This window comes from Myxine glutinosa, chromosome 12 (assembly GCF_964187855.1).
Source record: "Myxine glutinosa chromosome 12, kmMyxGlut1.1, whole genome shotgun sequence".
NCBI lineage: Eukaryota > Metazoa > Chordata > Myxini > Myxiniformes > Myxinidae > Myxine > Myxine glutinosa.
The window spans coordinates 9750921-9778538 of record NC_136272.1 but is presented as its reverse complement, the minus strand read 5'-3'; the positions used below and the strand labels follow the sequence as shown (position 1 = coordinate 9778538).

At 46.3% G+C, this 27618-nt stretch overlaps 1 protein-coding gene across 1 annotated transcript in view; it reads left to right on the top strand.

Annotated features, from left to right (window-relative positions):
* Positions 1–27618, top strand: part of LOC137438236 (ATP-binding cassette sub-family C member 2) — a 114927-nt gene that overhangs the window by 41019 nt on the left and 46290 nt on the right. Inside the window, exons 11-21 of the mRNA XM_068133322.2 lie at positions 1768–2022; positions 6604–6669; positions 6799–6936; positions 7953–8099; positions 10615–10699; positions 10804–10870; positions 11052–11178; positions 15447–15623; positions 15741–15908; positions 19992–20187; positions 20795–20849. Of these exons, the coding sequence (XP_067989423.2) occupies positions 1768–2022; positions 6604–6669; positions 6799–6936; positions 7953–8099; positions 10615–10699; positions 10804–10870; positions 11052–11178; positions 15447–15623; positions 15741–15908; positions 19992–20187; positions 20795–20849 (1481 nt within the window). The remainder of the gene's footprint in view (positions 1–1767; positions 2023–6603; positions 6670–6798; positions 6937–7952; positions 8100–10614; positions 10700–10803; positions 10871–11051; positions 11179–15446; positions 15624–15740; positions 15909–19991; positions 20188–20794; positions 20850–27618) is intronic.

Genomic DNA, 27618 nt, shown 5'->3' with positions numbered 1-27618 from the left:
TGCCTACAGGTCGCACAAGATCTGCCAGCCACCCTCTGATGGTTAAACTGCCGAAATCTCGGCTCTCTGCTCACCTTCACTCTTTCATTCCTCTTTTCTCCCGCCTCTGGAACAAACTCCCATACTCACTTCAATCACACTCCTCCCTCCAGGTCTTCAAAACAGCTGTTCACCACCATCTCTTATCTTCCCCCATCCAAAACCTTTATCTTTTCTACCCCCACTAATTCACCCCAGATCCACCTTGTTTGAAATTCCAACTTCTTTCCTGGAAGTCTTGGCAGTGTCCATACGTTTTATACCTCTCCCACCCCCCCCCCCCTTCCCATGCCTTCCCCCCAAAGCCCTCTCCCTCTCACAGTTCTCTCGATGTCTCCATGTCTCTCGGTCCCTGCTCTCAAATGTTGTGTTTGTGTCCTTCCCCCTCTCTCCCCATCTTGTCTACCGCTCCCGATGTTATTTGTTTTATGTCTGTTTGTCTTTCTGTGTGATTAATGTTCGCTCTTTCACGAGCCTCGATCTTGTATATACAAACAAACAAACAAACAAACAAACAAACAAACAAACAAACAAACAAACAAACAAACAAACAAACAAACAAACAAACAAAAAAAAAAAAAAAAAAAAAAAAAAAAAAAAGTACGAAGTTGGTAGTACGGCTTCTTCTTCTTCCTGATCGGCAACACACTTAACTCAGAAACGTGATGAACAACACATTCACTCACCAGCATATATATGAACCCCCTTCCTCTCCTGCCCCTCCCCCCCTCCCCTCCCTTTCCCCCCCCCCCCCCCTTCCCCTCCCCTCCACCTCTCCCTCCCTTCCCCCCTCAGCCACACTCCCCTCCCCCCTCCGCTCCCCCTCTCCCCTCTTCCCCCCTCACCCACCCTACCCCTACCCCTCCCCCTCCCCCTCCTCCTCCCCCGCCCGGCAACGCCGGGTCTTTCTGCTAGTTTATGATAAGTGAATGGGAGAAGATTAATGACATCATGTTTGCAGTGATCGTTTCTATTGTTTTATCAATAATGGGGAGAGGGTTGACCTGTTAGTTGTTGATAATATAATTTACACTACCTGCACTTTAAGACCACTCACCTCCAAGCTGTCTAACCTGGGTTCAAATCCCCACCCAGCTATAAATGGTCATACAGGTGTTTCACAGGCAGGGCGATTCACCAATGTGTGTGCCGTCCCTCGGATGGATGTTAAACAGGCTTCCTGTCTGCTGGAATTAGTTGATAAATGGTAAAGATCCCACGGTGTCCTTCACGAAGAGTAGGCGAGCTATCGCCGGCACCATGAACAAATGACAAATTCTTGCCATGACCTACATAGGGCACTGCAACAGCGGCATGCCCTCATCCAGGGATGGTGCGCTGCTACTTTGTGCTGCATATGAAAGAAGAAGAAGAAGCTGCACTTGGTGAGAAGGGAAAGGACGTCGGGTGGTGGGATGGGGGCTTGTTATATTTATATAATACAGGTAAATTGGTCCAAATGATCTTTACCTGTGCATTAGGACTGTCCGATGTCTTGTGCACTTTCACGTCGTCTTAAAGCTTTGTTAGAAAAGGCCTTTGACTTGTCTAAAGGTCACAACATTATCGATGGTTCTTTTTTAAACCTGGAGTCATTAATTTAACTTATTTGTCTTCATTAGCAAGACGTTAAACATAAAAAGGAAATCGGGTTTCTCCGTGATATCCTGACTGACGAAATAGTGCAGGGATCGTGGTCAATACCTGTGATTCTCTGGTCTTTCGCAGGCATTGGTGATGTCCAGTGCAGCGCACCGGGCCTCCACGATGGGTGAAGTTGTGAATCTCATGTCAACAGACGCACAGCGTTTCATGGATGTGGCAGCCAACATACAGCTCATCTGGTCATCACCTCTGCAAATAATACTTGCATTGATCTTTCTCTGGATCGAGCTGGGTCCATCGGTCCTTGCAGGCTTGGCTGTAATGATCCTGCTTATCCCAATCAATGCTCTCCTCGCAAATAAGTCTCGTGGGTTCCAGGCAAGATTTTTGACTCCACTCAATTGCACTGATATTGGTCATAATAGAAGGTTGCGGCATTCGTAGTGGTATTCAGAAAGAATTTGTCAGAAGTACATGAATAACCATCATTATATTATGTGCTGGTAAAAGGCCCGTCAAAAATGATGGGTTGGAATGGTTTATTCGACGGTGCAGCCTCGTGAGCGTGCCAAAGTCTGAAGCCTCGGCCTAGTGTCAGGTGTGCTTATATCCTCTTCATTTATTAGATATCCTACGGATGTAAATGAACACTCGTTTTACTCTTTACGTGTTGCACATCACATGCAGCTAATTTCACCTCCCTGTACCTTGTATTTATTATTATTTATTTTAAAAAAAACCACTTCTGTACACCGCCCCTGAGGATCAGTTTGCAAGCCACCGTCTACACTTCCAATAGAAGAGACATAATTACTCATTTATGGAAAATGTTTTTCGAGTTATATCTTCAAAAATAGACGGTAGTGAACACACATTCATGTTAATAGATTGGCCTTCAAAACCTGCCCTGATGAAAGGGGCCAGACATCTGTACAAACACACAAACTGACATTGTGTTTTATACCGTAGATATGACACCTTGTTTGGCTCCAACTATCTCTGGACCTGATGTCCTGTGACCTTTTTGGGGGATGGAGGTGGGACATTAAGGACAGAGTTGTACACCATGCAATCACAGACCTTAGATGATTCTGGATTCACATCTTCACCAAAATCGAATCAATTTGTCGCTGTCACATTCCCAAACTGTCCACCAAATTTTGTTCGAATCTGTCCATAACTTTTATAACTATTTGAGACATCCTGCTCAGACAGAAAAAACAAACACATGGGGGTGAACACATAACTATCGTCCACCTTCGGTGGGAAGGAAGTTGGGGGGGGGGGGGGGGGTAGGGGAGGGGTAAAAATAGGTACTTATTTAAGGGACACTGTATAACCAAAGGGTGGCAAATATGTAGATCTTATTTTTTCCAAAAATACAACAAACAACAACATGCATTTTAAGGCCATTATCCCTGCAAGAGCGGGGGTTAGCCTTGCGGTCCCCATGACGATCTTCTCCATTTTGCCCTATTTTCTGCATCTCTCCTTGTTAACCCCCTTGCCCGCATTTCTTCTTCCACCATCTTTAGCCAAGTCTTTCTCGGTCTTCCCCGTCCTCTACTTCCTTCCACATTCATTTCCATCACTCTTCCCAACCAGTCACTTTCATCCTTCCTCAACACATGACCAAACCATCTCAACCTGTTCCTCTTCACAGCATCAATCACAGGCTCTATTCCCATCATCTTTCGCAATTCATCATTTGTCTTCCTCTCAACGATACTCCACACATCCACCGAACCATTCGCATTTCCACCCTTTCCAGCCTTCGTTGCTGCTCTACGTTCATTACCCATGTCTCGCTCCCATAAATCATAACACTTCTCACACATGCAGCATACACCTTTCCCTTCAGCTTCAGCGACACTCTCCTCCTCATCAGCACGCCACTCAGTTCCCGAAACTTCTTCCATGCACATCTCACTCCAGCAACCGTTGCAGAGTCTGATCCACCTTCTCCATTCAGCTTGTCTCCTAGGTAGCAAAATGTTTTCACACCTTCCAGCTTCATGCCATCTCCAAGATCCAACTCAACATTTCCTCCATCTGCAGCTCCCTCTGTGCACACCTTACATTTGAATGTAGCTGCCGCACTGGTTAATGACCCTCTCAGACCACTGCATTTTTGATGAACCCACTCAGTGCACATTGTACATTGAATGGAGTTCACTCCGACACCCTTCCTGCACACAGCACATTGCCACTTCCCAGTTCTTTCCACCTCACCACATGCTTTACCACTTGCCATCACCTTCGTCTTTCTGATATTCACCTTCAGACCTTTTGTCTCCATACATTCCTTCCACTTGTTCAACTTTTCCTTCAGTCCATCCATACTTTCCGCAATCAACACCAGATCATCTGCATACAACAACTCCCATGGTAAACCCTCCTTTACGTTCTGAGCCAGCACCTCCATCACAGCTACAAATAGTAGTGGACTTGGTACCGACCCCTGATGCACTCCCACCTTCACCTCAAACTCACCACTGTTCCCGTCCTTCGTCCTTACAGCTGTGCGCACTCTGTTGTACATTGCCATCACTACTCTGATCAACCATTCCTCCACTCCTAACTTCCTCAATGCCCATGTCAATACTTTGCGTGGAGCCCTATCGAATGCTTTCTCCAGATCAACAAACCCAAGAAACAACTTCTTCCTCTTCTCCATGTACTTCTCCTGCAACTGCCTCACAATAAAGAGCGCGTCTGTCGTTCCTCTTCCTGGCATAAATCCAAACTGCATTTCGTCGATCTTCACTTTCTTCCTTATCCTCCTCTCCAGCACCCTTTCCAATACCTTCATTCCATGCTCCAATAACTTTATCGCTCGGTACGAGCCACACTCCAGAGGGTCACCTTTCCCCTTGTATAGAGGGACGAGGGTACTCAGTTCCCAATCCACTGGAATGCGACCTTCTTTCACCACCAGATTACAGATCTCTGTCATTCTCTTCACACCCCAATTTCCCGCTGCCTTCAACATATCTCCCACAACTCCCGTCGGCCCTCCCGCTTTTCGACTCTTCATTGCTTTTATCGCTCCCTCAACTTCCTTCTCAGTTATCTTCTCTGCCGGTCCTAAAACTGGGTTACTCTCTATGTTGCCATCCCATTCATTGTCTGTATTCAACAGCATTTCCATATATCTTTTCCATCCTCCTTTAATTCCATCTGGGTCCACAACGATTTGTCCCACTTCATCCTTCAAGCAACTCACCCCCATCACATCACACACCTCTTTTGCAATCTGCTTTGCAATCCTGAGTACCGCTCTCTGACCCTCTTCCGAATCCAAGCGTTCTCCGAACATTTTCCTACATGCCTCCTGCGCCTTTGCTGCCTCTTTCTTTGCAGCCTTCTTGGCTGCCTTATAATTTTCATGCTCTGCTTTTTCTGCTCCCGTACCCTTCGCCTTCTGCCACTCCTTGAACTCTTACTCTTTTCGTCAATGCTCTTTCCAACTTCATCATCTTTCCAACTTTCCAACTGCCTCCCTCGCTGTCACCTCTTTCAACCTCCACACCTTCATTCTCGGTTGGTACTTCACCCGCCGAACTCTCCTCGCACCTTTCACCCTTATGTCGCAGACAACCAAGTGGTGCTGTGAAACAGCCTCCTCCCCCGGGATCACCTTTGTGTCCCGGAGGTGCCCCCTATCTCGCCTACGCACCATCAGGTAGTCAACGGTTATCGTCGACCCACCTGACGTGTATGTAACAAGCTTATTATCCTCTTTCTGGAACTGTGTATTACAAATCAACAAATCGTCTCCATCAGCAAACTCCAAAATCCTTTCACCTTCTCCATTTCTCACACCATATCCGTAACCCCCATGAACTCCCTCAAAACCGTCCATACTCCTTCCCACATGTCCATTTCGATCTCCTCCTACCACAACAACTTCCTCATCTTTCACGTTTTCCATCAGCTTCGCTATTGCACACCAGAACTTGTCCTTCTCTTCATCGCTCTGACCAACCTGCGGAGCATATCCCAAGATGACGTTCACCAAGAGCTTTCCAATCAGCATTTTCACCATCAACCTTTCACTCACTCTCGTCACACTCACCACACTGTCTACAAACTCCTCAGAAAACAGGACACCAACACCATTCACGCCCTCCGGGCACCCTTGCCACACAAACTTGTATTTCTGTCCCTGCCTACCCTTCACCATTCTCACACCATTTCCCTTCCATCTCGTCTCCTGCACACAACATAGGTCCACTCTTCTTATGATCAATACTTGCACCACTTCTCCTGAACTCCCTGTCATTGTCCCTACATTCCATGTCCCAAACCTCAGAAACCGATCTCCACTTCGGGCTGTACCCTGCCCAAATGTTGTTGTAATTGTCATGGTTCTATTTTTTTTGAGGCAATGTTTTTATGGCTGGATGCCCTTCCTGACGCCAACCCTCTTCGTCGCCTCTTACGACACGCAGGGATACGGTGTACCTATTCTAAACCAGGGTACACACTGGGATGTTCGATGTTGGATGTTGGACCGGGATGTTCGAACATCCTCCAATGTTCAATGTTTTTAAGGTTGTCCAAAACGGGCTTACCAGAATTCCTTTGTTCCCAATTTTTCCCACCTGTGAACTCACCCCCATACGTTTCTCCAGTCTTGATTTTTACCCCGATCTTGTAAGGTAAAGTTCAATGGCATTTCATATCATCTCTGATTTCTGCTCATCTTTTCCATGTGCACTTAGTCCACCTGCATATGCCATGTTCACCTGGTCTCCAAACTCTAAAATTTCCCAACGTTGAGGAATTTGTATAGGCAAGCCCATCATATCCCATTGCATACACCGGTAATCCTAATAAGATGCAGTTTTTTGGGGGATGCTGATAATGACAGTGTTAAGGTAACTCGTTTACATACCACAAGATGGGAGGGATTGGGAACATCGTGTTCAACATTTGTCCCTCCTCCTCCCCCAGGTAAAGAACATGGAAATCAAAGATGAAAGAATCAAAATGATGAATGAGATATTGAACGGTATCAAGGTAAAATATTTTGGTTGTTCGTCGAGGGGAAAATGTTATTGGAGAGATTGAGGAAGTTGGTTCCACAGTACATTAAAATCGTGCCGTTTCTAAATCTCATCACTTGATATTTTCCAACCTGACTGTCAGATCCTCAAACTGTACGCATGGGAGCCTTCCTTTGGAGAACAGGTCACGAGTGTTCGGAATGCGGAGCTGGACGTCATGCGTACCTACAACTACCTCAACTCGGTCTCCATCTTTTTCTTCACCTGTGCCCCTTTCTTGGTTAGACTTTATAATTCCTGTTGTTGACAAATATCACTCAATTTAAGGCCAATCAGGTGACGTTTCACTGTCAAATGTACACATCTCAAAAAGCTAAAATTTTGCAAAAGATTTGTTTCAATTGTTCTCGGAAATGCACGAGAATACGAAACGACATACTGTAGGAGCTGTGCTCCAACGTAAATCAGAAGAATGGACGCGACAAAAAGCTGGAATTCGTCCGAGTTTCTTTATTGTGTCAAATCAACTCGGGTACTCTGAAAACCCCGTTTATCGGGCAGCAATATATATACACATTATCCCGGAGCGTTTGCCCGGGAAAGGCGAGACCGGGCGTCCTGGGCGAACCCTGGAAAGGCGAGTCTGGACATGCCCGGGCGTCCTGGACGAGGCCTGGCAAGTCGAGAGCAGGCATGCCCGGGCGTCCTGGACGAGCCCTGGAAAGGCGAGGCTGGGCGTGCCCGGGCGTTCTGGGCGAACCCTGGAAAGGCGAGTCTGGACATGCCCGGGCGTCCTGGACGAGGCCTGGCAAGTCGAGAGCGGGCATGCCCGGGCGTCCTGGACGAGCCCTGGAAAGGCGAGGCTGGGCGTGCCCGGGCGTTCTGGGCGAACCCTGGAAAGGTGAGTCTGGACATGCCCGGGCGTCCTGGACGAGGCCTGGCAAGTCGAGAGCAGGCATGCCCGGGCGTCCTGGACGAGCCCTGGAAAGGCGAGGCTGGGCGTGCCCGGGCGTTCTGGGCGAACCCTGGAAAGGTGAGTCTGGACATGCCCGGGCGTCCTGGACGAGGCCTGGCAAGTCGAGAGCGGGCATGCCCGGGCGTCCTGGACGAGCCCTGGAAAGGCGAGGCTGGGCGTGCCCGGGCGTCCTGGGCGAGCCCGGCATGGTGATCGCTCCGCGTCCTCGGTAGGTGCAAGGCGATTGTGTATACGCAGCGGTAGCCGCTACAATACGGTGTTTTAAATTCTAAACTGTTCATGTTTGGATTCACGTGACAAATTTTTTTCACCTCTGGCAGGTATCTTTAGCCAGCTTCGGCGTCTACTTAGCAGTGGACCCAAATAACATTCTGGATGCACAAAAGGCCTTCACTTCAATCTCCCTCTTCAACATCCTGCGCTTCCCATTGGCCATGCTGCCCATCATCATCTCTTACCTCGTGCAGGTCTTGTCCCACATCCCTTTTCTCTTCTTTCTTTAACGTTTGCATACAGCAGAAAAGGAAGATGTCATTTATAAATATTTGGCAACACTGGCAACGCCTCTTGAAAACAAGTTGAGGATGAGGTGTTCGGGTTACCCTAACCTGACCTGAACATCATTAAAGGAAACTAGAGACATCTCCGTAATGGCGTCTCTATGAAAAATGAGGGCAAAAACAATGTGCATGTCACGTCGACACAAAACGGATGGAAACCCATCAGTAACAATAAATTAATATGATAAACAAATGTTTTGACACCTGATACCAGGGTGGAATAAATGTATGCACGCCAAGGAGTGCTGCAAGCAGGTAATGAATCCGAATGAGTTCATTAAATGCTGACTTGTGGGAACGAAATGATCGCATGCGCACCCTTTGCGACAGAAGATCAGGTTCAGGGATATGGAGCTGGGTAAGATTCCGATTATGCCATTTGCTTCGGCTGAATGTAACGGGACAACCTAATGCAGAGGGACTTTCCTCACCACATACAAGACTTTCATCCGCAGCGCAATGGAATACTGCTCTCCCCTCTGGGCTGGTGCTCCTGCCTCACACCTAGCTCGTCTTCACTCTGTAGAAACCAAAGCTTTTAGAATCATTGGAATCTCCCGCGATGAAGCTAACTCCAAGGGCTTTTCACTTGCTCACCGCAGGCAGGTTGGTGGTCTTTCTGTCTTCTACCGACTCCTCTCTGGCCTTGCCCCCCCCCCAGCTCTATCTGTGCTCAGTCCCCCAAATATTCCTACAGGTCGCACAAGATCTGCCTGCACCCCTCTTCTGGTGAAACTGCCAAAATTAAGACTCTATTCACCTTCAATCCTTCATTCCTCTTTTCTCCCGCCTCTGGAACAAACTCCCTCACTCTCTTCAATCCCACTCCTCCCTCCAGGTCTTTAAAACAGCTGTTCACCACCATCTCGTATCTTCCCCCATCCAAAACCGTGATCTTTTCTACCCCCGTTAATTCACCCCAGATCCACTTTTTTGAAATACCGACTTCTTTCCTGGAAGTCCTAGCAGTATCCATGTTTTTTACCTCTCCCACCACATCCCCCTTCTCACGCCTCCTCCCCCCAAGCCCTCTACCTCCCACAGATCTCCCGATGTCCCTGCTCTCAAATGTTGTACTTGTGCGCTTCCCCTCTCTCTCCCCATCTTGTCTCCCGCTCACTTTATTTCGTCTTATGTGACCGTTTGTTTTTTGTCATTAATGTTAGCTCTTAGACGAGCCTCGATCTTGAATGCTGTGCCATGACATGAAAAAAAAAATGCTGTGCCATGACAGCACGACTGAGCATACACGGTGGTGAACAGTCAACTGGAAATTACTTGGATGTTTGAATAAATTTTCAAAAATATATATGTTGGTTATTCTTAATGTCACAAAGAATACTTTCTTGATATCATATTCCTTGCAATGTTTGCCATGTTTATTATCCCCATGCTTTTCTTTAATGGGAGGATATTGTAATCGACTCGGTCCGTCTGTCCGTCTGTCTGCTATGCTATGTCCTAAACGGTTGGGCAGAAATTCCCCAAACTCGGTAGTTGTGATCACCACATGGCAATATGGTGCGAGACCAGTATTATTTTTGGCTCCGCCCCCGAGTGGCACTGGGGCGGGGTCAAATGGTCAAATACCCAAAATGCAATTAAAGTCCCATTTTAAGTCAAACTTTGTATACGCAATCAACAGTGGTGGACGCATTAAATATGTAACGATTTCTTTTTGGATTTAACACCTCATTCATGCCCCAGGTGGTGCAGACTCGCATCAAAGGGGTCAAAACGTGTTTTTGTTTTTTTTAACTCAAAATTTGATTGTTGGGTCATTCCTCATCATGGTGTTGGCTTAGCGGTTAGGGTGCCGGCTTGGGATCCTAGGATCCTGGGTTCGAATCCCGGTCGATCGCCGGATTAACACCAGGGGTGTTGACTCAGCCTGTCATCCTTCCGAGGTCGGCAAATTCACTGGTCCATCCATACTTTCGTGTGTCGATTCCCTGTGTGTCGCAAGAGGCGACTAACAGGGTGGTTGGCGGCAGGAAGGGCATCCGGCCATAAAACATTGCTTCAAAAAGGGGACCACGGTGCCCCACAAAGGCCAACCCCTGCTCTGCGGGGGGAATTGGCCTCTGCAGGTGGTTCTTTCTTCTTTCTTTCCTCATCATCGTTTTACGGCCGCTTCCATGCTTGCATGTGTATTCTTGGTGGACCGTTTTGCCATCTTTCAACTTTGCTTTAGGTGTGAAGTGTGTGGATGTGCAATGGCGTGCCATCGACAACGGCTCTGGTTTAGGTTTAAATTGGTGAAATCTTACCTAAGTGCTACCATGATCCCTCAGTTCAAAGTTCCAAATCACCCTGGCATTCAAAGTAGCCCCAGTTGATGGTCCTATTGTTTCACCAAAACCGAGTTTATCAGAAGGTTGTGCCAGGTTTACGACTTGACCTTCTGTCCTTGTACTTGCAGGCCAGTGTGTCTCTAAACCGCTTGGAGTCCTTCCTCAACAACTCTGAACTAGACCAACATGCAGTCGGTAAAGAACCAAGTGAAGGTGAGTTGTCTCCGCTTTCTCCTTTTTTCTTTAGTTCAGACGGAGCATCTCAGAAGTTTATTTGAAAACCTCCTTTGAGTGGAAATTGAATGCATATGTTGCAGGTGTTGCTGTCGAGCTTCAGGATGCCAGTTTTTCCTGGAACGATGATGAAATTCCTATCCTTAAGAAGTATGGAAGAAAGTTCCACGTGATATTTTTGTACAGTTTGTATATTTTAATACAGCTTGAAATGTTTTTAAACCCAATTATTCATTTGGACAGGAAGTGCACGATTTTGGATTTCATTTCTCTCCGGACCAGTGTCGGGTTCGATCTTATCCAGAGTAATTAACCCTTCTCCATTCCATAGACTGAATGTACAGATTAAGGAAGGCTCTCTACTCGCCGTTGTTGGAAAAGTTGGTGCGGGAAAGTCTTCACTGTTGGCCGCCATGCTGGGGGAGATGGAGCGGATAAATGGCAGTGTGGATATTCGGGTGAGCAACCTCAACCCTCGTTTGCACCTCACATTGATCTTGTTGTGTTAAAATTATTTTTTGTCACCAATATTCTCATTATGCAGATTGGCTTCATTGGAATGTCTTTCAATCCTGACAAATGTCACGCTCTCATTCTCTGTGTGTGTGTCTCTCTCTCTCTCTCTCTCTCTCTCTCTCTCTCTCTCTCTGAAAGTACCGTCTCACAATCCCTTCTATCTACTTGACAAAGTAGATAGGAGGGTTCAGTCATTCAAACTCTTGGGTCTCACGATGAACTATGAACTATGATCTCTCTTGGATAAAGCACATTTCAAAGTTGGCCCCCAAAGCCAGATGCCATGGGCACGCTCGGTCATGCAAAGTCTTTCCTTGGCACACCTGAACTCCTATCCACCTACAAGACTTTCATACGCAGCTTGATGGAGTAACTGCTCTCCCATCTGTGCTGGTTCCCCTGCCTCACACCTTGCTCAGCTTGACGTTGTGGAAAACAAGGCCTTCAAGATCATTGGAATCTCCTGTGGTGAAGCCGAGTCTATGGGTCTATCAATTTGGCATCGTGGACAGGTTGGTGGTCTCTGTCTTCTTCCATATCTTTTCTGGTCTCGCACCCTCTGCTCTTTCTGTGCTTTACCCCCACACACCCAAGGTAAGGTCTCCGCAAGGCACACACGGTATAGTCTACCAACAACCCCCTTTTCCTGAAATTCCCAAAATTCAGAATTGCTGCCCACCTCCACTCATTTGGTCCTCTTTTTCCCCCCACATATGGAACCAACTTCCACATCCTCTTCGATCTCATTCGCCATTCCAAGTCTTCAAGACAGCTGTTCACCACCATCTCGGTTCACCCCCCCCCCCCCTCCTCCCGCCCCAATCCAAAACCATGATCTTTTCTCTCCCTGTTAAACCACCCCCTCCCACTCTCCCCAAAATTTGCTTCTGTATCCATCTTGTCCACACCTTGCGTTCTGCCCCACCCCTCATCGTTGCCCGCCTCCCTTGTCATCCATCTCCGTTTATCTTGCGTCCTGGTTCACTGTGTTCTAGCTCTTCCATGAGCTTTGACTTTGCAGCCGACCAATTTCGTTGCCCAACAATAACAAAAAATACTGCTTTCACATAAAACCGTCTTATTGAAGTTTTAGAAAGATGTTGATGTTGTGACAAGGTTTGTCGGCCTTCGGGGGTGTCAATTCATTAGGAAAGCATGATTATTCTGCTTTTAATTTTTTGCTCACCTGGAATGAAGTGCAGGGGAGCTTATGCGATGGCACGTCGTCCGTCACTCCATCCGTAAACACTTGAAACTTCTTCTCCGCAACCGCTGATGGGATTGTGACCAAATTTGGCACAAATGATATTTCTTGTGTTGTGACTAAAGTTTGTTCACGCCATTAAAAAAAATGGGGGTCTAAGGGGTTTTACCGGAAGTCAAAGTGGATCCAGGTTTGACCTCCCCAAAATAGGTATTTACTTTCTTCTCAGAAACTACACTCACTCTTTCGATGAAACTTCACCACAACCTTCATCACCGGTGATGCACCAGTTTGTTTAAGGCACTGGAAAAATCTGAGGAGGTATACGGGGTTTGGGGAGTGGGGGGGGGGGGGGGCGGGAGGGAGGGAGGGGGGGGGGGGGTGGTGCCTTCCAAAATAGGTATTTTGTTTGTTTAAAGTCTTCTGATTATGTTGGTATGATTCTAGATGCTGCCCTGTCTTTGAGAAAACATTGAACTTTGTTTAAAATACCTGTCTAAAAAGAACAGGACTTGGCAGTATACTGTTTATTCTACCAGGTGAGCGCCAGCGGTATTGTCCCTATGTCTACATAAGTGTCTTAGAATGTACAAAATAAATTAATGGGACACCTCCCCCACCCAGACCCTCCTCCTCCCTCCTCCCCCCCTCCTCCCCATCCCCCCTCCTCGGTCGCTTCGCTTCCTCGCACCGCGTGTCCTTTCCATCTTACTGCTTATTCTTCTCTCAATGTTGGCAACTATACAATAATACCATTTATTGACAGTCAATATTTGCAATTTTTGTATTCCAGAAACATTTTGTTTATTGCTATAACAACCCATCGTTACTTTTAGTAATACACTTATTCACCAATTAAACAATATTTATCCCCACACTTTCTGTCCGGCCGTCACGCTATGTCTTTCGAAACGGTTGTGCAGAAATTTACCAAACCTGGTAGTTATGATCAACACATGGCACGAAGGTGCAAGACAAGTGCCATTTTTGGCCCCGCCCCCTGGTGCGCAATTAAATGCCGAAAAATGTAATTACGTGCATATTTTAACTATTTTTAATTAAAACTTTGCGCAATAAATCTTGAAGACGCACATTAAATATATAACGATTTGTTTGGATTTGACCCCCGGTTCATGTCCCCAGGGGTGGGCATTTAGTCACTGGTCGAAACGGGATTTTTTTTTGTTACCCAACATTTGATATTGGATCATTTCTGGTGGAACTTTTTGCCAACTTTCAACTTTGCTTTAGGTGGGAAGCGTGGGGATTTGCGATGGTGCCATCAACTTCGCTCTGGAATGAATTTGGTTTATGTTCCCAGGGATCAGATGTTGCATAATCTTCTTTTTAAAAGTTGTAAAATGCAATTTTCATTGAGTCATGAATAATAAACCGCCATAAATGCCAAGCCTAGCACTTTATGTAACATCGTAATGACGTCCCAAACATAACACCGCCTTACTAAATCCATCATCCTGACGCCTAGTGTCTGCCATTCAGACCGTTGCCTATGGCCGCCAAATAGTCAGATATATTGGTTATGTTGTTCAACTGCGATCAGCGAAGCGATGGGACGGGTTGACCGGGATAACGTTCACGTCTGTAAAGTGTTACGGATTCGTCACTTCCGTTGTGGTGGTTTTCATCCACTGTAAACATTTTTGATTCCATGTACTATTATTGTTTTCAAAAGGTTTATTGTTCATGAACTGTTTTCAAAATGTGAAAAGCTAGAGTTAAAAGAAACAGGAAACCGGATCGGGAACCGGACGATGACGAAGAGGAAGAAGAGAGAAAGAAGGCGGAGCGAGTGGAGTCGGACAAGAAGCATAGTTGCTTTGCGGTCTGGAGCGAACGTTGGCGAGCAAGAGTCAGGAGTGAACTTTGGGTTTCCCAGGAAAGGGATTCCTGCGACAGAGTTGTTATCGCTGTGACAGATCAACCTGCGTGTCAGGTTTTGCGGTCGATTCCGAAGAGAATCGGTGGACTGCCGTTACGTCTCGAGTACGGCCGTCGGCCATTTTGACTCGCGCGCTTTGTGCGTCCAGCAAGGTTTATTTGCTTCACTTCAGCCTTTGCGCGTCGCGCAAGGTTTTTCTTTGCTTCACATCAGCCGTTTTCACCGCATTCAGACGTATCTGGTGTGTGTGTGTGCAACGCGGATTGTGAAGGTAAATCGGAGGTTCGCCGACTGTGAGCTGTGGAACGTCCATTCCCAAGGGTGTGATTTCCCAGTTGCCTGGAGGGTGCCTTTGCACAGCTTTGGCAGCAGGGACTGTAACTGCCAACCCAACGGGATTCTGGTCTCGATTGGACATTGATCTGACGATCGCTGGAGCGAAACCACTTTGGCTTGAAGCCGGGAATTATAGACATTGGGAATCTTCTTCTTTCCGCTCACTTGGAGCACAGTGAGTTATATATTACGAAACTGATGGTACCATCATAGGATATATGTTGATTGTACTTTTAATTAATAATTATTGTTGTACTGTTATTCTTGTGTGATCTTAATACAATATTTGTTTGTTGGTAACAATTGGTGTGGCTTCCCCATTGATCTTTGACATACAGAATAACACATTTTTCTGCCGTGACTCCTCTCGGGGCCCAGAGGTACACTGTGACCAGGGGATAGGGGAGGAGTACGTAACAAAAGGCCTACTCTGTCACTGGACGTAATGCCGTAAAAAGGTGTTTTAGCGAAAAGAGCATGATAGAGGGGCGGAGGGAGAAATCCGGCTGCTTTACTACAGTATGTAGAGTATACATTTTGTACGGCCTATGCAACAATAACATGTATCTCCTTGATCGACCATGACCTTCAAGGTATGATTCTTATCCTTCAAACTCATTTTGCAGTAGTAGCGGTAGAAGCTCCTCCATGAGCCAGGCAATATATCTTTCAATACATCAATATCTTACAATATTGAAGTAATAAAAACATTATAAAAACGTGATAGAGGATGCTGCCATTGTAACTTACTAAGACCATGCTTTCTCTAGGGCTCGATAGCTTACGTCCCACAGCAGGCGTGGATCCAGAATGCAAGCCTGCGAGATAATGTGCTCTTTGGAGCAACCTTGGAGTCTGTGAGGTACTGGCGTGTGCTCGAGGCGTGTGCCCTGCTCCCAGATCTCGACACCCTGCCCGCCCGGGATCTCACCGAGATTGGAGAAAAGGTTTGACGCTCGCATCTGGTCTGAAGGATGTCAAATTCAGTGAAAGAAACCCATTTGATCTCCACTGACTGTATCTATACAGGTATACATGCATGTAGACTCGATGTTGCTGTGCAGGGTATAAACCTGTCTGGAGGACAGAAGCAGCGGGTGAGTCTGGCACGTGCAATCTACAGCCAAGCAGACGTCTTCCTGTTCGACGATGCTTTATCTGCTGTGGATTCCCATGTGGGGCTGCACATATTCCAACAAGTACTAGGCCCTAAAGGTCTGCTTCAAAACAAGGTTAGAGGGATTAGACAGTTTGATTATCAGTGAAAACGATCTGGTGATTATTAATCTCAGGTGGAGGATTGATGGATGAAGCCTGTATTTCGATCCACATTTTTATTTTGATCTTTCACTTTGGAAAATCGAGAACCGTGTCAAGGTTAGTGTTGGTGTTAGTGGGTGAATGATAGGAGAGAGAGAAAAAAGGTTAGGAGACTAGTAGTGGGAAGAGATTGATGTAAGAATATGGGACGAAACGGGCAGAGTATGGAGCTCATGTGGGAAGTCGAATATTCCATCATATTTGCATACATAATAAATACAACAACACAACAACATGCATTTTAAAGGCCATTTTCCCTGCTAGAGCGGGGGTTAGCCTTGCGGTCCCCATGACAATCTTCTCCATTTTGCCCTATTTTCTGCATCTCTCCTTGTTAACCCCCTTGCCCGCATTTCTTCTTCCACCATCTTTAGCCAAGTCTTTCTCGGTCTTCCCCGTCTTCTACTTCCTTCTACATTCATTTCCATCACTCTTCTCAACCAGTCACTTTCATCCTTCCTCAACACATGACCAAACCATCTCAACCTGTTCCTCTTCACAGCATCAATCACAGGCTCTATTCCCATCATCTTTCGCAATTCATCATTTGTCTTCCTCTCTCTCAACGATACTCCGCACATCCGTCGAACCATTCGCATTTACACCCTTTCCAACCTTCGTTGCTGCTCTACGTTCATTACCCATGTCTCGCTCCCATAAATCATAACACTTCTCACACATGCAGCATACACCTTTCCCTTCAGCTTCAACGACACTCCCCTCATCATCAGCACGCCACTCAATTCCCGAAACTTCTTCCATGCACATCTCACTCGAGCAACCGTTGCCGAGTCCGATCCACCTTCTCCATTCAGCATGTCTCCGAGGTAGCAAAATGTTTTCACACCTTCCAGCTTCACGCCGTCTCCAAGATCCAACTCAACATTTCCTCCATCTGCAGCTCCCTCTGTGCACACCTTACATTTGAATGTAGCTGCCACACTGGTTAATGACCCTCTCAGACCACTACATTTTTGATGAACCCACTCAGCGCACATTGTACACTGAATGGAGTTCACTCCGACACCCTTCCTACACACAGCACAGGGCCACTTCCCAGTTCTTTCCACCTCACCACATGCTTTACCACTTGCCATCACCTTCGTCTTTCCGATATTGACCTTCAGACCTTTTGTCTCCATACATTCCTTCCACGTGTTCATCTTTTCCTTCAGTCCATCCATACTTTCCGCAATCGACACCAGATCATCTGCATACAACAACTCCCACGGTAAACCCTCCTTTACGTTCTGAGCCAGCACCTCCATCACAGCTACAAATAGTAGTAGACTTAGTACCGACCCCTGATGCACTCCCACCTTCACCTCAAACTCACCACTGTTCCCGTCCTTTGTCCTTACAGCTGTGCGCGCTCTTTTGTACATTGCCATCACTACTCTGATCAACCATTCCTCCACTCCTAACTTCCTCAATGCCCATGTCAATACTTTGCGTGGAACCCGATCGAATGCTTTCTCCAGATCAACAAACCCAAGAAACAACTTCTTCCTCTTCTCCATGTACTTCTCCTGCAACTGCCTCACAATGAAAAGTGCGTCTGTCGTTCCTCTTCCTGGCATAAATCCAAACTGCATTTCGTCGATCTTCACTTTCTTCCTTATCCTCCTCTCCAACACCCTTTCCAATACCTTCATTCCATGCTCCAATAACTTTATCGCTCAGTACGAGCCACACTCCAGAGGGTCACCTTTCCCCTTGTATAGAGGGACGAGGGTACTCAGTTCCCAATCCACTGGAATGCGGCCTTCTTTCACCACCAGATTACAGATCTCTGTCATTCTCTTCACACCCCAACTTCCTGCTGCCTTCAACATATCTCCCACAACTCCTGTCGGCCCTCCCGCTTTTCTACCCTTCATTGCTTTTATCGCTTCCTCAACTTCCTTCTCAGTTATCTTCTCTGCCGGTCCTAAAACTGGGTTACTCTCTATGTTGCCATCCCATTCATTCTCTGTATTCAACAGCATTTCCATATATCTTTTCCATCTTCCTTTAATTCCATCTGGGTCGACAACGATTTGTCCCACTTCATCCTTCAAGCAGCTCACCCCCATCACATCACACCTCTCTTTCGCTATCTGCTTTGCAATCCTGAATACTGCTTTCTGACCCTCTTCCGAATCCAAGCGTTCTCCGAACATTTTCCTGCATGCCTCCTGCGCCTTTGCTACCTCTTTCTTTGCAGCCTTCCTGGCTGCCTTATAACTTTCATGCTCTGCTGTTTCTGCTCCCGTACCCTTCGCCTTCTGCCACTCCTTGAACTTCTTCCTCTTCTCGTCGATCCTCTTTCCAACTTCATCATCCCACCACCATGTTTCCGAGTGCCTCGGTGGTCCTTTTGTCCATCCACATACCTCACCAACGGCTCCCAACAGACTAGCTTTCATTGACATCCAACCACTTTCAAGCTCAACCACATCATCCTCGACCCTACTCAGCCTCTCTTTTAATGCCTCCCTTACTGTCACCTCTTTCAACCTCCACACCTTCATTCTCGGTTGGTACTTCACCCGCCGAGCTCTCCTCGCACCTTTCACCCTGACGTCGCAGACAACCAAGTGGTGCTGTGAAACAGCCTCCTCCCCCGGGATCACCTTTGTGTCTCGGAGGTGCCCCCTATCTCGCCTACGCACCATCAGGTAGTCAACGGTTGTCGTCGACCCACCTGACGTGTATGTAACAAGCTTATTATCCTCTTTCTGGAACTGAGTATTACAAATCAACAAATCAGCTCCATCAGCAAACTCCAAAATCCTTTCACCTTCTCCATTTCTCACACCATATCCGTAACCCCCATGAACTCCGTCAAAACCATCCATACTCCTTCCCACATGTCCATTTAGGTCTCCTCCTACCACAACAACTTCCTCATCTTTCACGTTTTCCATCAGCTTCTCTATCGCACACCAGAACTTGTCCTTCTCTTCATCGCTCCGACCAACCTGCGGAGCGTATCCCGAGATGACGTTCACCAAGAGCTTTCCAATCATCATTTTCACCATCATCAACCTATCACTCACTCTCGTCACACTCACCACACTGTCTACAAACTCCTCAGAAAACAGGACACCAACACCATTCATGCCCTCCAGGCACCCTTGCCACACAAACTTGTATTTCTGTCCCTGCCTACCCTTCACCATTCTCACACCACTTCCCTTCCATCTCGTCTCTTGCACACAACATATGTCCACTCTTCTTCTGACCAATACTTCCACCACTTCTCCTGATCTCCCTGTCATTGTCCCTACATTCCATGTCCCAAACCTCAGAAACCGATCTCCACTTCGGGCTGTACCCTGCCCACATGTAGTTGTAATTGTCATGGTTCTCTTTTTGAGGCAATGTTTTTTATGGCCGGATGCCCTTCCTGACGCCAACCCTCTTAGTCGCCTCCTACGACACGCAGGGATACGGCGTACCTATTCTTATCCAGGGTACACACTGTGAAACGTTTAAAACATGGAAATCCTGGGGGGGGGGGGGGGGGGGGGGTGGGATCACCGCTGCGGTTTAAACATATTTAAATAAATATTTAAACAAAACCATGAAAACAATCCGGGAAAAGTCTCTAAGTGAGAACGTGGATTTGAGAAAGCAGGAGCAGAGGTGAAAGAACAAACGAGAATATAGGGGGCGGGGCACAAGTCGAGACGAGGAGGACGCACAAGACACCAGGCCGCACGAGGCGCGGACAAAGAAACGACTGATTACACACAAATTTGCAACAACTACAAAACCATAATAATACATACATAATAAATACATAATAAATAACATACATAATAACCAAAATACATAATAAATAGATGGCTGCTAATTTGTTTTCAGACAGAATGTGACAATTTGTGATCCTCCGACTTTGCAATCTTCCAGAACCTGTTTAGCTTCATCTACAGAAATGCAAAGCAACTTGACTAACCTATCCTTTTACCGTCTTGCTTCCCCGTCGTCTGTGTCGCTTGTCTCGCCAGACAAGGTTGCTCGTCACCCATGGGTTGAGCTTCCTGCCCCAAGTTGACTGCATCTTGGTAATGACAGAAGGCCTTGTATCTGAGATTGGCACATACCAGCAACTACTTCAGAATGGTGAAGCCTTTGCAGAATTTTTACAAATTTACTCCACGGAACAAGACAATGAGGGCTCAGAAGATGAAGAACAGGATGATGGTGGGTTACCTAAAAAGTGGAGTAAGGTGGAATTTTATATCCACAACACAGTACATCCCTCTTCGAAAATGGCATAACTCAATGGAAGTTGGCTTTGACTTTAGTTTTTAAAACTGATTCTGGTAGAACAGGTACAGTTGCGAGACTTATTCGTTCAGGCTAAAAAACCATAGGCCTGTTCTCACCTGGTAGGGAATCTTTTACATTTGTACCCCTCTCCCCACCCCCTCCCCACCCTCCCCCCCTCCGGTCCCCTTGCCATCCCCCAGTTGTCAATAGGTGAGATATATACCAGCTACAGCTGTCATCATGAGTGAGACTGATAATTGACATTGATAATCTGAAGTCCTTTTTTTCTTGGGAGAAAAATATATATATAAAAGAAACGTTTTTGCTTGCACAGATCGTTTATATTTAATTTTTTTTATTTCAATTTCACAGGACTTCTTAATCGATGCAGAATCAAAAGAATGAATTCAAGTTTGATCAAGAATTATATAACCATATTTTCTTTCTTTATTCTGTATACGTAGTGCTTCAGATCTTTTACATTTGCTTACATAAAGCCAAAGTATTTGTCTAATGTATAGTCATGATCCTTTAACAGAGGAAACCAACGGTGGCAAAATGAAGAATGGTCATCTGCTGAAACGTCTCAGGAGGTACATTTGTAATTGCCACGCACACGAAGCACAAAGCGGGGTTCAGAAATTGGTTCATTACCTCCGCCACCAAAGGTGGATGGAGGGAATGTTTTCACCCCTGTCTGTCTGTCTGTCCATTTGTGAACAAGATATCTCAAAAAGTTGTGGACGGATTCGGACGAAATTTGGCAGAGATGAAGCACATGTCACAAGGACGAAATGATGCGATTTTGGTTTAGATCCGCATTCCGATCCGGCTACCTGAATTTTTTAAGTGATTCTTCACCATTGGAAGATAGGGCCAAATACGATACATAGCAGGATATCTCAAAGTTGTGGATTGATTTGGACGCAACTTGGTGGACAGGTTGTGTGTGTGACGAGGAAGAATCGATTCGTTTTTGGTGAAGATCTGGATCTAGATAGAAGGATTTAAGTGATTCTTCACCATTGAGAGATGGGGCCAAGAGCGATTATATAGCAGGATGTCGCAAAAAGTTATGGGTGAGTTATGACAAAACTAGGTGCATATTTTGGTTAGGTGCCGAGAACAAGCTGATTAGATTTTGGTTCAGGTCTGGATCCAGATACGACCTATCGGTGTGATACAAAACATAAAATGTTCACCTGGATACAAAACATAACAACAATATATGTCTCATGAATCACTGACCCCAACTTAATGGGACACTGCAACAGAAGAAGGTTGCATGCTAGTGAAGGTGGACGGAGGGCATGTTTTAACACCTGTTTGTTTGTCTGTGTGTGAGAATGATATCTTTAAAAAGTTGTGGATGGATTCAGACAAATATTGGTGGACAGGATGGGTGTGTCAAAAGGACGAATTGATTCGATGTTGGTGAACATCCCGATCCAGATACTAACTAGAACGGCACTCGGTAGAGCGCACACCTCCGCCAGGCTGAACGGTGTATGTTTTGTCTCCCACTGATAGGCCGGATCTGGATTCGGGCCTGAACCAAAATCTAATAGGCTTGTTCCTGTCTCGTCGCCTAACCAACCCGTCCACTAAGTTTAGTCATAACTCATCCATGACTTTTTTTAAAATATGTTCTCTATCGCTTTTCGCCTGATCTCTCAATGGTGAAGAATCACTTAAAAAATAAATAATTCTCGTTTCCACATTCAGATCTTCACCAAAATCAAATCGATTAGTTCTTGTCACACACCCAACCTGTCCACCAAGTTTCGTCCAAATCCGTCCACAACCTTTTGAGATATCCTGCTATATGTCGTTTTTGGCCCTATCTCCCAATGGTGAAGAATCACTTTAAAAATTCTACTAGCTGGATCCGAATCCGAATCTTCACCAAAATCTAACCATTTCGTCCTTGTCACATGCACTACCTCTCTGCCAAATGTCGTCCGGATGTGTCCACAACTTTTTGAGATATCTTGTTCACAGACAAACAGACAGACAGAGGTGAAAACGTAACCTCCATCCACCTTCGGTAAAAGGTAAAAAATATTTAAAAAGTGTTTCTTTACCATTGAGAGATGTGAGAGAAGGCCAAAAGCGATATATAACATGACTGGTGAGGTACCTGGGCTACGCGCACAGGTGGGGGCCCGAAAGCAAACAGACAATGCGGAAACGGTGAATGCCAAACCATGATTAATATTCGACATCCCTTTGACGCCTTCAGTCGCACGTCAGGCATGGACAAGCCGGTTCGTCAATGGTATGCAAAAACTTACTGCAGCTGCCCCCACCAATCTGCGAATGTGGGTGAAGAATTGCAGTATCCCAACCATGGGTGGGAACCCTCACATCATTTCCTCCTCCTTTAAACTCCTCTCCTCCTTCGCTCATAAAAGTGAAAGACAATTCGTACATGGATCATGACATATTGTCGTGTTCCTGGGGTGAACCCCCGGGACGGATAGCCGAATGAGCTTTACACTTCGAGGCGTTCAGTCAACAATGGCGGACCTTCTTTATACGCGCTGTGGAGGGCAGCGGAGCTCTTACCTTCACGGACCCCAGGATGTCTTCGAACCTGGATAAATCAATTCAACCGACATGGAATTAAAATGTACAATTACCGGCTTTATTGAAAGGAATGCCGATAACAAAAGAATGCATGGTAAAATAAAATTCCTAATCGAGGGATGCTCCACACGGACTCGTATACAACACAAGGGGAAAAATAAAGGTGAAAATAATGTGTGGTGTTTGTGAGGTGCGTTTGCCTGCACTCCGCCTGGCGTCCGGGGCCGTCGAAGGTCCTGCGTCCCGACGCGGGAAGCACACGCCCTGGTGCGAGGTTCGTGAGTGGGAAAACAGGCCTTGGCGCACTGCTCACCCACTCCAGCCGCGCTTGCGCTTGTCCCCGTCGTCCTCTTCTCGCGCACCGACGACGCACAGCCAGCACTAACGAGCCAAGGAAAAGACAATGTGGTAGCTCTAACTGATGAAAGCCAGGCACCACGAGACAAAATGTCGGGACAGGACTGTTCGTGATGAAATGTAGATGCCAGGAGAGATGTATATGCGGCCGTTCGTAAAGACTGCCCCAGTGCAAGAGCGATAATGAATCCGACTGCTCGTGATGAAATCCCAACGCAAGAGACTGTACCTGTGACCGTTCATCCCCAGAGCCAGGAGCCAAGAGGGCCAAAATGTCGGGGCTCCAGTCTTTTGTTCTCAAGGCTCTGACGTCATCCGACGATCCCCGTGCGTGCTTCAATCAGCGAGTCCCTCTCATCGCTCTATGGTACCCTAACTAATCGTTCTTCAGGGCGTGGCCTCGCGGACCTGCCTGCTTGATGTTGCGATGTGGTGCAGCACCAGCGGTATTGTTCAATGTCTTGTTCTGGTTACTTTTTATTTAATGTTTAATGCACGATTGCTTGGCTTGGCTGTGTGTGTGGGTGTGTCGTAAAGAACAGAGAAGAAAAGTACAGAGGCATTTACATATAGGGGATTTACCATTAATGCCTAACTAATTAACATACAGCCATGTGAAAAAGAAAGTACACCCCATGTAAAGTTTTGACTTTTTCAACATATTTCTACTTGATCTTCATTTATTTTGATCTTCATTTCAACAATATTGATAGATAAAGGTGATATAATATAACAAATATCATGAAACATTTTCATTTTGTAGTCCATTGTATAATTTAAATAAACATAAATGCAAATTTCGCATGTGGAAAAAGTAAGTACACCCTTGGCTCTAATAGGTGGTATTGCCCCCTTTGGCAGAAACAACCTCAAGTAGGCGTTTCTTATAACTGTCGACCAGTCTCTGACATCGACTGGGAGAAATTTTTGCCCACTCTATGCAGAATTCTTTCAGCTGTGCGATGTTTGAGGGGTTTCTTGCATGCACAGCTCGTTTCAAATCCCCTCACAACATCTCGATGGGATTTAGATCCGGGCTTTGACTTGGCCATTCCAGAACCCTCCATTTCTTTCTTTTCAGCCATTCTTTGGTGGATTTACTGGTATATTTAGGGTCATTGTCATGTTGCAAGGTCCATCTTCGGTTGAGCTTCAACTTTCTGACAGATGGCCTCACATTACCCTCAAGCACCCTCTGGTACAATGAAGAATTCATAGTGGATTCTATAATGGTGAGCTGTCCAGGCCCTGATGCAGCAAAGCTGCCCCAAACCATAATATTTCCGCCACCATGCTTTACACTTGGTATCAGGTTCTTGTGGTCAAATGCTGTCTTTGGTTTTCACCAAACATGTCTTCTGGTACTGTGGCCAAATAGCTCTACCTTTGACTCATCAGTCCAGAGCACATTGATGCAGAAGTGCTGGTCTTTGCCTCTGTGTTCATTGGCAAACTTTAGGCTTGCCATGATGTTCTTTCTGGACAGCAAAGGTTTGCTCCTGGCACACCTCCCATGTAGATCAAATTTGTGCAGCCTCTTTCTTATGGAAGACTCGTGCACTTTGACATCAACAGTGGCAAGAGCTACCTGTAGGTCACGTGATGACATTCTGGGGTTCTTAGAGACTTCTTTCAGCATCTTGCGGTCTGCTCTCAGGCTGAACTTGCTGAGGTGGCCTGGCCTGAACAAGTTGGCAGTTGTTTGGAATCTTCTCCACTTGTAGATGATCTTCCGGACAGTCGAATGATTGATTTCAAATTGTTTGGAGATCTTTTTAAATCCCTTACCAGACTCATAGGCATCTATAACCTTCTTTCTGGAGGCCTCAGAGAACTCTTTTGATCTAGGCATGGTGACGCCGCACACTTCAACAATAAAGAGCAAACCAAACTAAATGTCTGAGGTTTAAATAAGACAGGTTCCTCCAGGATCCTCTCTAACGATGTTCTAATCATTTGCACCTGAGCTGGGGCACCTGATTCTAATTTTAGGTATTTGAAGTAGTGATAAATGTAGGGGTGTACTTTCTTTTTCCACATGCGAAATTTGCATTTATGTTTATTTAAATTATACAATGGACAACAAAACGTAAATGTTTCATGATATTTGTTGTATAATATCACATTTATCTATCAATATTGTTGAAATGAAGATCAAATAGCTATTTTTTATTTTTTATTTTTTTTTGTATACTGAATCGAGGCTCGTGAAAGAGCTAACATTTACTTCACAAACAAATCAACCAGAGAAACAAAATATATAAAAAGAGGGAGCAGAAGACATGATGGGGAGAGAAGGGGAAGCACACAAACACAACCTTTGAGAGCAGGGAGATGTGTGGGAGGTAGAGGGCTTGGGGGGAGGAGGTGTGAGAAGGGGGGGGGGGGGGGAGAAGTATAAAACACAAGGACACCAAGGACTTCCAGGACAGAAGTTGGTATTTCAAAAAAGTGGAATTGGGGTGAAATTAGCGGGGGTAGAAAAGCTCAAGGTTGTGGATGGGGGAAGATAAGAGATGGTGGTGAACAGCTGTTTTAAAGACCTGGAGGGTGGAGTGGGATTGAAGAGAGTGAGGGAGTTTGTTCCAGAGGCGGTAGAAAAGAGGAATGAAGGAGTGAAGGTGAGCAGAGAGTCTTGATTTTGGCAGTTTAACCATAAGAGGGTTGCAGGCAGATCTTGTGCGACCTGTAGGAATATTTGCGGGACAGAGCCCAGAGAGAGCTGGGGGGGGGCAAGGCCAGAGAGGAGTCGGTAGAAGATGGAAAGACCACCAACCTGGCTGCGGTGAGTGAGTGAGAGGAGTTAGCTTCATCGCGGGAGATTCCAATGATTCTGAACGCTTTGGTTTCAACAGCGTGAAGACGAGCTAGGTGTGAGGCAGGAGCACCAGCCCAGAGGGGAGAGAAGTATTCCATTGAACTGCGGATGAAAGCCTTGTATATGGTGAGGATCTCAGGTGTGCCAAGGAAGGACTTCGCACGATGGAGGATGCCAGTCGGCGACTGGCTTTGGAGGCCAGATTTGAAATGTGGTTTTCCCAGGAAAGACCATGGCAGATAGTGAGACCCAAAAGCTTGAGTGACAGAACTTCTTGGAGAGGATTATTCAGAAAGTGGATGGGAGGGTTGTCCAGTCGGTCTTTTCGGAGAGACATCGTAAGAGTGTGAGATTTGTCAGGATTGAAAGACATGTTCCACTTGATTGCCTAGTCTGTGATTTTGTCCAGGTCTACAGAGAGTGAGGAGGCTGCAGACTGCAAATCTGAGGGATGAAGAATGGAGCGACAGAGAGTAGAGTCATCAGCAAAGAGATAGAGAGGATTTTCAAGAGAGTCGGAGAGATCATTGATGAAGACCAGAAAAAGCACAGGGCCCAGAACACTGCCTTGGGGAACTCCAGCCTGAACAGGAAGAGGAGATGAGAGAAACCCATTCAGGGCCACTTGTTGACTATGACTAGAGAGGAAGTCCGCCAGCCATGCTTGGAGATTTCCATGGATACCGAAAGAGGAGAGTTTGGTGAGCAGAGCGGGGTGCCAGACCGTATCGAAGGCATGTGATATGTCAAGGGAGACAGCTCTAATTTCCTGTTTGGCATTGAGAACCTCCATCCATTGTTGAGAAAGCAGAAGCAGCATGTCCAGAGTGGAGTGACCAGGTCTGAAACCAAATTGATGATCAGAGATCAAGCCATTGGAGAAGAGGAAAGATTTCCTTACTGAAGCAATGATGGATTCCATGACTTTGCTGATAATTTGGAGAAGGCTGATTGGTCTGTAGTTGTTGGGATCTGTTTTTGCACCTTTTTTGTGCAAAGCGGTGATGTTGGCAGATTTCCAAGCAGATGGCAGATGACCTTGAGCAAAAGAGAGGGTGAAGAGAACAGAGAGAGGGAGTGAAAGAGCGGAAGAACAGGACTTTAGGACCCGTGGGCTGATGCCGTCAGGTCCAGTTGCAGAATCAGAGTCGAGGGTTGACAGAAACTTTTCCACCTTGTCAGGAGGAAAGGACCCAGAGTCCAGGAGCAGCTGGGTATGACTGGGTACGGTGGGTACAGAGAGGGATGAGTTTGGGACACAAGATTTAGAGGCAAACACAGAGTTGAGGCATTCAGCTTTTTCACGTGCGGAGTCAGCCGTGTGGCCGTTTGAGGTGAGGGATGGGATGGAGGGGGAACAAACACCAGAAACAGATTTAACCAAATGCCACCAGGATTTGGAAGAGGGAGACAGATAAGAGAGTTCGGTCCTGAGAACGGAGAGATATTGTTTCCTGGCTCTCCTGAGGGTGGACACACACTTGTTTCGGGCTTTGTGAAAGAACTGAGATTCCCTTCCTTTGGATTCGCTTTCTCGGAGACAAAAGCAAGTTGTTTCTGGGCAATAGCCTCACCACAAGATTCCATGTACCATGGAT